Source organism: Phoenix dactylifera, chromosome 8 (assembly GCF_009389715.1).
Source record: "Phoenix dactylifera cultivar Barhee BC4 chromosome 8, palm_55x_up_171113_PBpolish2nd_filt_p, whole genome shotgun sequence".
Lineage (NCBI taxonomy): Eukaryota > Viridiplantae > Streptophyta > Magnoliopsida > Arecales > Arecaceae > Phoenix > Phoenix dactylifera.
This window is the reverse complement of record NC_052399.1, coordinates 22,028,859-22,040,179: the sequence shown is the minus strand read 5'-3', so window position 1 is coordinate 22,040,179 and position 11,321 is coordinate 22,028,859. Positions and strand designations below refer to the sequence as shown.

Below are 11,321 nucleotides of genomic sequence, written 5' to 3'. Positions count from 1 at the left end.
CCTAAAAATCTGCTGGAGCCAAGAATCCAAGCCGTCAGACTCCCTTCCGTAAGAAAAGGTATTTTTCTTTTCAATTTTTATATGCATCTCTTGAACCACATTTTAGAAGAAAAAATTTTAATTCTTTTCCATACCTTCCAAAATCAATCTATTGTTTTTTTTTTATCATCAACCTCGCGGCCCACGCTGAGGTCCTCCTCGAGCGTGGACCATGAAGAAGAGCCCCTGAACCGCGGAAAATTATTTTATGAGAAATTATGGGAAATTATTATGGAAAATTATTTTATACTAATAATTATAATATTTTATACCTTTATTTTTATATTATACTATAAATATAATATCATATTATATTATATCATATTACATTAATATGTTATGTTAAATAATTTAATATTATGTTATATTATGAAAAATTAATTTATACTAATAATTATAATATTTTTTACCTTTATTTTTGTATTATACTATAAATATAATATCATATTATATTATATCATAATACATTAATATGTTATGTTAAATAATTTAATATTATGTTATATTATGGAAAATTAATTTATACTAATAATTATAATATTTTATACCTTTATTATTGTATTATACTATAAATATTATATTATATTACATTACATTATAATACATTAATATGTTATTTTAAATAATTTAATATTATGTTATATTATGAAAAATTAATTTATAATAATAATTATAATATTTTATACCTTTATTATTGTATTATACTATAAATATTGTATTATATTACATTACATTATAATACATTAATATGTTATTTTAAATAATTTAATATTATGTTATATTATGAGAAATTAATTTATACTAATAATTATAATATTTTATACTTTTATTATTGTATTATACTATAAATATAATATATATTACATTATATCATAATACATTAATATGTTATGTTAAATAATTTAATATTATGTTATATTACCAAATATTAATTTACTCTAATAATTATATTACTATTATGCTATATTAACATAATATTATTTTATATTACAATAATATTATACTATATCGTATATTTATGTATTAATTTATGTTATGTTTTATTATGTTCTGTTGTATAATACTATGTAATGTCCTTTATGGTAATTTTGTCATATAAAAGTACTTTCTCACTTTGTTTACCAAACACAAAACAAAGTGCCACAGCACTTTACGAATGTAGTTACCAAACAGCAAACAGCTTTTTATAACAGCTCTACTTCAGACAGCTCTACTTCCAACAGCTCTACTGCCAACAGCTCCCCCAAATAGGGCCTAGGTGGGTCATGGTTCAGGTCCCTAGTGCGAAAATATCAAGCTTATTTACCATTTTCTCAATAATTTTGAAAAAGACGTAATATTTAGCATCTCACCTTCCCGTCCATAATTTTTGATGACTTAAAAGTAGCCATCTCGTCATCGCCGCACTCTTTTATCTATTGCGGCCAGGTGATGGCACGTAACTTTCTCGAATGCTGGAAATAATGCTTAGGGATAGACTTGCCTTTGATGGAAGCTTGGTTATCATAAGATAGCATTTAGCAAAAACGTGATCGCTATCTTATCCTTCTCCTTTCGCGCATGGCACGATATCCGCCGCTTTATTCTCATCCACTGATCTAGAACACTAATGCAGTGGGTAATGCCTGATGCCCCAATTTTCACAGAAGAATAAAGCTCCTGGAAGGGCTTCTCAATTTCACCCTCCCTTTCTCTTGCTGCGAAACCAGGTTAAGTGGGCCAATTCTGATTATATATCTAGAATAACTTGTTCAACGTTTCTCACAAAATTAAGTTTATCCAGGATGGATATGGTTAGCAGGGGAAAGGAGACGTTGACAGCCTTTACGCTTGTCCAGCCCTACATAATTTAGGGTTAAGAATGAGTTTCGAAGGTGGATGTAAATTAACAGGAATCCACCAAATTGGAGGCTAAACCAATCAGTCCGACCTCAGTAGATTAAACTAGCTTATTAGCATGGCTGGACTAATTCCACTTTACAGATCTGATCTCTAGAATCTAATGTCAGAACTTATCATAAAGTGGTTGAGCGTATGACTCATCGCCCTGTTGCATGGGGAAGATGTAGACCCATGCCCTGTTTTTCCTCACTCTGAGGACCACCTCCAACTCGCACCTCATGAAAGGTGGAAGGCAGAAGAATCAAAAGGATAGTGATATCACGGTCCACCGAAAGCCGCCTGGACGCCCGAGACGACGGATCCCAAGTTTTAAAAAATAAACAAAAAAAAAGAAAAGGGAGAAGGTGGTCAGTGTGACGGCAGGGGGCGTCAATCGGCGCGTCAAATCAGAGACGTTCCGGGACGACGCGTGGCGATGGTTCAGACAACCCTGTCAGGTCGCGGACTCGTGGCGCGCGGCCCGTGGCTCAATCGACGTCAGATGTTCGCGGGACACGGAAACAATCTCATTCCTCCAACCTGACGCCCTCCCTTTTAGTAACGGCTTCTTTCTCTCTCTCTCTCTCTCTCTCTCTCTTTCCTAACGCTCCGGCGCTAACGGAGGGCGGCTCGGGATCATCCGCGGCGCGTGTTTTGCACCGGATTGCGCTACACAGCCTTGCCCGCATCGTCCGTTTCGGAGACGGACGGACGGCTTTCGTCCATCAAAAAAATCTAAATTGGAAACACGATCGTGGGATGAAGCAGAGCCGTCGATCTCTGAATAGATGATAATGGCTGTTTTGTGCGGTTCTCTACGCTGCAAAACTCGGTGGAGGACCCTACATTTCCACAACAACTACGGGGACGGCATTGATCAAACGTGGACGACCCAGATCGATTCTGCTTCATGCACGCCTTTCAAAGGAGCGGTTGTCCCGAACGATGGGTGACCGTCACCGGCATGATGTGATAGCACCGGCTGCCTTTGCCGGCAATTTAGCCATGGAGCTGGAACAAAAGTTATGTGGGGCCGGTATCCTCCAAAGAAATACGAACGATTTATTTTACTATGTTTTTTTAATATTTATCTTAAATCAAAAATCTAAAAATTCAAAAACTCAAAAAAATTGCACGTCACATATTAGTACTAATAAACATCATATTCTAAAAATTATGCATTGATTTATTTAAAAATATGATTTAACTTACTAGACGATCAATTTATTTCATACATATAGTTTGACCATACAGTGTGTCATAATAAAAGGCATGTTTTGAAATCTATACATCGGTTTATTTAAAAATATTTATTGAATCACTGGCGAGCGTATATCAAAAAGATGTGTAGTTTGTATCAGAAAATCGATAAGTCTATGTTATTTGATAATATAGTATATATTGATGAATATAATCTTTCAAAAATTATGTATTAATTTATTTAAAAATATATGTTAGATTATTAAATGACTAATTTGCTAAATATGTATTATCTGATCATATACCGTATATTTTTGAATGCCATAATTTAAAAACTATGCATCCATTACGAATAGATGTATATTTAATTTGTTAAATGATTAATTTATTTAGTATATATTATCTAATTATATATAATGTATAGATAAGAATATATTTTAAAAATAAAAAAAGAAGATAGATATAAGAAATATGGTAAAATAGGGAGCCCGCGCTGTATTTCGGTCGGGCGCCCGTCCTACAAGATTTTTTGTTCCGTAGGACGGATCCGATCTCCTTCTTGGAGGAAAAAAATGATAGCAAGGAAATATGGGGTCACATGTGCTCAACAGCAGGCCACGTGTGCGCCAAAACGCATCGAATACTTAAATCCGCTATGATTGTCGAAGGGAACAGGGGGCAAAGCTGAAAGGTCGCCTCCCGCCTGACGCCGGCTCCACCGGGGGGGTCTTTTTCATCAGACGGCAGTGATGATATCACCAGGCTGCCATCATCGATGCCCGAACCCATCAGGGCGCATCGCCTCCGCGATTCCGGTAAATGCCGAGGGCGGTCCCGTCATTATGCTTTAAATTAAAATTTTTCGTTGCGGGCGAAGCGAAACGAAAGAGGAAGAAATGGACCCGATCACCGTCAACACCCGACACCTGGCACTCTCTCTTCTCCCCTCCTCCCTCTCTCTTTTTTTCTCTTGCTCCAATTTCTGCTCTCCAGCTCGTTTGCCACGCCTAGCTTCCCACCAGAAGGGGAGAGAATAGAGAGAAATAGCACGCAACCCGGCCTCTCTTTCATCGTGGTACGCCTTCCATTTTTAGTTCCCCACTCTCCCTGGAGTGGGGGTTGCTTTCTTTCTTTCTCTCTGTTGTTGTTTCTATTGCAAAAGATTAGCACGAAAGATCTCCGTTTATTTTGCTCTCCCCTATTTGAAAGTGATAGGATGTTAGGCAGTTTGTAGCTCTTTTATTTCCATTTCCTTCTTCTTCTTCTTCTTCTTCTTCTCTCTCTCTTTCTCTGTGCTGTGAAGAGCTGATGGTATAAGAGTGGGAGAGAGAGAGAAGGGAGGGGGGGCGAAGACTATAATCTAGAAGATGATTTTAGATTTGTAGAGGCTGAGAGGGGTTACTTCAGATCCACGGAAGCCATGTGGTGAAAAGGCCCCCTCCCATCTTTAAGTTGGTTTTCTTGTGATCCTTCAACCCCTTCTTGTCGAGGTAACTCCCCCCCCCCCCCCCCCCTCTTTCTCCCCTCCTTATTCCTGTGCTTGAGGATAAGGGCTGAATCCTTTTCTTCGGGGTTCCTAGTGTTAGATCAATCAGCCTCCCCATCATTCAATAGTTCGAGATTTGTGCATAAAAAGCGGCAGTGCTCAGATCTTGGGCTAAGAGGCCATTTCATCGTGATGATGATGAGGAGGAAGCTGTTATTTAGCAATGAGAGTTGACGTGATTCTTGGGGTGGGCTGCTGCTGCTGCCGGTTTTCCAGTTCTTGTTGTTGTTTCGACCACGAGGACGCCTCAGGAGGTGGAGGCGGCGATGGAGGAGATGTCTCCGGTGATTGCTTTGCCGATTAACGTAGGCAATTCGCTCCAGGATAAAAATCCAATGGAGATTAATCGCCTCAAGTTGATGACCGATGCCTCGAGCATGCTGTCTGATCCGATGGAATCAGAAGCTGAGGCTGTGACCACGAATGGAGGAGGGGGTGGCGACGATCTGGAGGTACGGACGCTGCCTGGAAGCGACGAGGAAGACTCCGTGTCTGTTGGGCCCGAGCAGTCTCCTGAGAGCTCCAGTTCAGTAATCATGGATGGCGGTGGCATTGCGAGCGCTTTGGAAGAATTCTCAGCTCTGGATGCGGCTGATACGACTGCAATAGTGGTCTCTTGGGACATGGTGAAGAGCATTGCTCCGGGTGTTGAGATCATAGCCGGGGATTCGGGTACGAGTTTGGTGACTGAGGGCGTCGCTGATTCTGATCTGAAACTAGCAGCGGCCCTTGTTGACCCGGCAGCTCAGGGTAGTCGTGCTTTCCTGGCGAATTACGTGCCCCTTTGGGGTTGCACGTCTATTTGCGGGAGAAGGCCGGAGATGGAGGACGCCACAGTGGCTTTGCCATGGTTTTGGGAAATTCCAGCCCGGATGCTAACTGCTGATTGCTTGGTGGAAAGCACGAGTCCAAGTTTGAGTCACTTGCCTGCCCATTTCTTTGGAGTCTATGATGGCCATGGTGGTGCTCAGGTACTATTCCTTCATTTCTTTCACTGGTTATGCTTCCCATTCATGTGGATTATATGATGTTACTCAAATAGGAGCTTTGCTGTGTGGTTGTGGTTCGCCTATACCAGGTCGCTAACTACTGCCGGGAGCGCATCCATTTAGCATTGATTGAAGAGATTAAAAATCTAAACAGAAGTTTTGGAGATAGCAGCGGGGACGATTGGAAGAAGCAATGGGAAATGGCTTTCACTAATTGCTTTCTAAAGGTTGATGATGAGGTTGGAGGGAAGGGTAGAGAAGTTGTTGGAAGCACGCTAGATGCCTCTGAGGAGGGGTCAAGCTCTAGCCTTTCCTCTTTCGTCCCATCAGAACCCATTGCCCCGGAGACTGTTGGATCTACCGCGGTGGTAGCTGTTATTTGTTCGTCTCACATTATCATTGCAAACTGCGGGGATTCAAGGGTGGTACTTTGTCGTGGCAAAGAACCAGTGGCTCTATCTGTGGATCATAAGGTAAGGCAAGCGATGTTCCCAGTTAGTTTGCATCTTGTTCTACTTTGGATGAAAATGAATGGCTGAGAAGAAACCAATATCCGCCTCTGTGCTCCAGCCCAACAGAGATGATGAATATGCCAGGATTGAAGCAGCTGGAGGAAAGGTTATCCAATGGAATGGATACCGTGTGCTTGGTGTTCTTGCTATGTCAAGGTCAATTGGTATGTATACTCTTCCCAAACAAGCGAAAGAAGTTGGGTCTGGAAAAATTGAAACTGAGAATGCATGTGTCGTGCTAGTTTCGCTTGCATAACATCTGTTTGTTGAATGCACGTGATGTTCTTATCCATTTTGCTCACCATCACGAGACCTGAGCTTGGCAGTGTTTGTTCAGACAGGCCCGGCAGTTGCTAGGGAAGATTCGCAGATTTTAATATACAATTATAGATCATGTTCTATGGGTCATCTTTCTTGTTGCCGTTTGACATATTAATGTGTAACGTAAGGCTTATAAATAGAAAATTGAAGTAATTAACCAATTAAAGAAGAGTAGCTACAGTTTTTTGAAAGGGAAGGAGACCCACCATGAAATTTAACTACCCAGGCAAATGTCAGAAGAGGCAAGCAAAGCTCTACATAAATGATGCCATTTATGTTGCAGGTACCTGTTACTCATACCGTGCGATATATGCCAAATAGGCTGCAAGCCAGTTCCCATGACCCTTATGAATTGTGTTTGCCTTTGATGAAGTGGTGATTCGTAGGGGCTGTGAGACCTGATTGAAACTGAACTTCCCAGCCCAACCTGTTGCTGGAGGTATCTCCGAACCTAACTGTGTCCCTTTACAAATTGAGCCAAATCCTTCCTATTTCTGTTATAATACATTTTGAGAAGCATTACGAAGGCGTAACCACCATCAACGGATCAATGTTAGGATATATAAAGTGGTATGTAGAACATGGAAGTTAGGCTAGTGTTCATTTCCTTTCTCTTTTTCGTTATTTCCCCCTTCCACTCCTACTCCCTCTTTTAGTAGTATGTATTTGCATTTTGGACTTCAGATCTTATGATTCAAATGGATTTTCATGGGAATCATGTAAAATATGCATTCCCTGTGTGTTTTCAGTTCTAGTTGCAACAATTGGAATAAGGATCAAATACAGGTTGCAGAGCTGCTTGTATAATTGTTGTGTTGGAATTGGAAAAGTTAATATGAGGTCAAGGGTATCTCATGTTCTTCACTTGTACTTGTCACCATTGCTCTACAAGTCTCTTTCCTAACTTCATAAAACAACTAAAATTTTTAAATTAACCATGTCTGGTCCTCCAAGAAGAACATCAATTTTCCTTAGAAAAGGAAAAACCACCCCGACATTTTCGGCTCTACTCCAGTGTTTATTTTAATCTCTCTATAAGCTTAAACATTTTCCCAAATCATGTTGGTATCTCTTTTTTTGCTTATCATTTATAACACGCTTTCCTTTTAAATTTTCCACCTTATGCTGGCTTGGCTGTATCAAAATGATTAAAATATTTGCTATGCATCATTATATGGGCACTTGGAATTTAGATAACATTTTGCCTGTAAAGAACATATAATTATGTTATATACAATCTGACTTGCAAGATATAAAACTTTGCAGAGGGGCATCTGCATATTATATGTGGACCACATGCATGAGCACTAGCAAATAGCTTTCTTCTATATGTTGAGACATACTCATAGAAATACAGTTCTAATATTTTACATTTATGATTGTAGATGAAGAATATCTGTTCCTTTACAGATCAATTCATCTCACACTTCACAGGTGGATGTAAACTATGCTTCTGTATGGGATCTAGTTTGTTTGTACAAGGATGATGATCATATTCATCCCATGAACTGGTCTGCATATTCTGTGCTCTGTTTTTCTATTAATTTTATTTTCTCATTTATAGAAATTAGAACTCCTACCTGCGTACTCTGCTTGTTAACATAAATTCCTAATCCAAGGATGCCTTTCAACTCCTCTTTTATTATTGTGATTTGGTTTCAAGCTCTTTAAACTCCTTGGACAAGTGCTTAAGCTTTTCTATCTCTGTAATTCTTTATGTTACTTAAATAAATTGGTGGAGATCACCCCGCATTTCTTCTCAAAATGATTTGCAGCTGTATTCCTTGTCTAACATAGCATTTTCTGTCAGCTGAGCGTGAAGGCAAAGCTCACCAAATTTTTGTGTCAAACTCATCAAACTATTTTACCTCTACTGCATCCATTCCTCATTAAACTCTACATAGCGAAAAACTTTACGGTGTCCATCCCCCCTCTTTCTGTTTCAGCTCATAGATTCCAAACTTCTATGCAACTTTTGTTGTATAGACTCGATGGGCATGCATCTCACTTGTTTGACATGCTTTCATGTTGGGGAGAATTGTGTCTTGATTCACATGCCAAACCTGCACATTTTTTTGGTTCCGATACAATTATTGAGAAGTGTTTTCTTCCTCTCATACCATGAATAAGAACCTTTTATCTTGTTTTTAACTTGGCAATTTTTAATTCCTTTTCGCAAATTAATTCTAGGTTCTCTGAAGTCTGCCTAATTTGGTTGCAAGTACTTGCAAATGTGGAAGGTGCATAATAAGTGATATGCATTCATTCACAATTTTCAGCCTGAAATTGCCATCCCACTTGAATCACGGGGTAGTAGAGTAGCTGATGAAAATCTATATGAAGATTTTTAAAGGCTGATATCTTGTTCATCTGAATAGGTGACCAATACCAAGATGAACCAAGATATTGGTTTCTTTCAAATAAAATGGAGCATTCAAATAAACTGTGACCTCTGACAGCTACTTGGATTTCATATGGTTCACGTCCATTACTTTTTTGCAGCTTTTGGAGGCCCTGCTGATACCATTTAATTTGTGAAGCAAATACTTCAGCAATTTTTTTATGCTCTACCTCACGAGGTTATAAATCTGGATATATTCCATTATAACAGACTCGGATCAAATGTATGCTCAATACAATGTCTGCTCAATACAATAAGTACAATGCTCGATACAATGCTATGACATACTTGAGTTAGGCTACTCTAGGTTTCTGGTAAGCTATGACATGTATGCTCAATACAGTGCTTAAGTGATAGGCGTTATGAACCCTTATATTTTGTGGCAGAAGAAAAGATTATGGTACATGACACCTTTTATTTGCGTATTATACTTGAGCATGTCTACTGGAATTTATTAGAACCCTAACCATTTGAATTTCAACAAATTCACTGTCATGGCATGGGGATTTAAAGCGTAAGCTCTAGCACACAAATTGAATAGAGTTTTGGATGAGTAGGATTCGTGTTGACTATTGGAGAATTTGGCATTCATGCAGTCTGCATTGCCAACAATATAATACATGCATATCAAGCATGTATCATATATGTCATGACTGTAGGTCATGGATTTAAGATGAATATCTGTACAAGCTGTTCCATCGATTGAGACTAATTGATAATCATCAAAGTGGTATCATAATTTCTTGATTTGTCTACTCTAATAGTTTACCTATGGACATGATCAAGTGGTGCTCTTATACTCGGCTAATAGCATATATTGGTGGTGGACATGCAGGGGACAGATACTTAAAACCATGGATCATTCCAGATCCAGAAGTCACAATTGTACCGCGAGTGAGAGAAGATGAATGCCTCATATTAGCCAGTGATGGCTTATGGGATGTCATGTCAAACGAAGAGGTTTGTGATGCTGCTCGCAGACGGATTCTTCTCTGGCACAAAAAGAATGGTGTTACGGCCTCTACCGCGAGAAGAGGCGAAGGAGCTGATCCTGCAGCTCAAGCAGCTGCAGAATACCTTGAAAAACTTGCTCTCCAAAAAGGAAGCAAGGATAACATCACCATTATTGTTGTTGACCTGAAAGCCCAAAGGAAGTTCAAGAGTAAGACTTAAGTTGGTTAATCAGCTGTCTTAGCTGAGTTAAAAGAACCCTAAGATATACCTTCACTTTAGTTTCTTAATCCCGTTGATACGTAAGCCCATATATGTATTTTTTTAATTTGGGCTGCAAGGGCTGTATGAGAAATTATAGGCTGTGTATGTATTATAGGATGTTTTAAAATAGGTTTATTTTCTATTTTCAGTCCTATAATGAAGTAATTTTCTCTCACCTGGGTGATGTACTAGCTATGTAAATTTAAGTTGTTGGGGACCCTTCTGCTTGGCTGTATTTGTGTTTGCCTCCAAGCTCCATGGCTCTGTGAGGGATATTAAGATTGAGTCTTTCTCTTCCCCCACCACATCTTAGTTTGATGAGAACATTTGAGGCTAGAATCTGCGAATGATCGGTCTGATAATGTTGGCATATCTGTTTATTTCTGTTATTTTCCAGAAGTTGTTTCTGATTCACTAAGTATATGAATTGCTGTGTGAAGTTCCATATTCACTAGGATACATGAATTGCTTTCCTGATAATATCCATGCAGCTGATGTTTCTTAAAATCCTGTTTATGCCTTTATTCTGGTGGCTGTCTATTGTATTCATTTTTCTAAAGAATAATGGCTCAAAGAAAAAAAAACCCAGCTTTATTATTATTCTGATTTATTTTAGATCGGAATAATGCCTTGATGACATCATTGTTGATCTTGCTAGTTTATTCAGTGTTCTGCCAAGGAATTGCCCTAACCTAGCCAAGCTTTAAGCTCCTTCCAAACTTCAATACATAACGTATGTAGTTAAAACTGTAGAGTTTGTGTGGTATATGATGCATGAGGTATGGAGGGCTCCTAATTTTTTTGGTACATGGAACGCTCCTTTTTTTGGTACATAGAACGCTCCTAATTAGTTGCGTAACGTTGAAAACTCCTTCAGATGCTGCCTCAAACAGTGACAGTAGAAAGCGGGGAGGATGGGGCCGTTCATTGTAGTAGAAACATCTCTTCCTGTCGTTCGCTGGTTGCTATTCTAGCCCTAGAATCCTACCTGACATTTTGAATCTTTGATTTTGTTTCAATCAAATTAAATATAAGAAATTCAAATCTATTTTAAAAGTGATTGGGTTTTTTTCTTCAAAAATCAATTATTTATTTTCCATATTGTACTCCTTTCATGTTGCAATCTGCTTCAGACTATTGTGATAATAATCATTTTAATTTTGAAAATGGTTCATCCTTGGCTAATTGACGTCCTAAAATTATGTACTAAACTGAAC

At 38.7% G+C, this 11,321-nt stretch overlaps 1 protein-coding gene across 5 annotated transcripts; it reads left to right on the top strand.

Moving 5' to 3' along the window:
* Positions 1–4,024: 4,024 nt before the first annotated feature.
* On the top strand, positions 4,025–10,409 carry LOC103720811 (protein phosphatase 2C 50-like). Of its 5 annotated transcripts, XR_005513032.1 has the most exons (7): positions 4,025–4,610; positions 4,701–5,637; positions 5,745–6,128; positions 6,226–6,331; positions 7,874–7,999; positions 8,991–9,112; positions 9,725–10,409. XR_005513032.1 is itself a non-coding variant. In XM_026809879.2 (5 exons), exons 2-5 carry the CDS (start codon positions 4,933–4,935, stop codon positions 10,060–10,062), a joined length of 1,533 nt encoding a protein of 510 aa, XP_026665680.2. In that variant the 5' UTR covers positions 4,028–4,195; positions 4,701–4,932; the 3' UTR covers positions 10,063–10,409. The 5 variants fall into 5 exon arrangements, 2 of the variants coding, with proteins under 2 accessions (XP_026665680.2, XP_017701594.2); XR_005513031.1 differs by lacking the exon at positions 8,991–9,112; XR_005513033.1 differs by lacking the exons at positions 7,874–7,999; positions 8,991–9,112 and adding an exon at positions 6,772–6,927 and having other exon boundaries at positions 4,026–4,610.
* Positions 10,410–11,321: the final 912 nt, after the last annotated feature.

Coding starts and splice junctions, on each gene's coding strand:
- LOC103720811 (XM_026809879.2), top strand. CDS start 4,933: ATGGAGGAGATGTCTCCGGTGATTGCTTTGCCGATTAACGTAGGCAAT. Junction 5,638..5,744: donor ATGGCCATGGTGGTGCTCAG/GTACTATTCCTT, acceptor CGCCTATACCAG/GTCGCTAACTACTGCCGGGA. Junction 6,332..9,724: donor TGCTATGTCAAGGTCAATTG/GTATGTATACTC, acceptor GTGGACATGCAG/GGGACAGATACTTAAAACCA.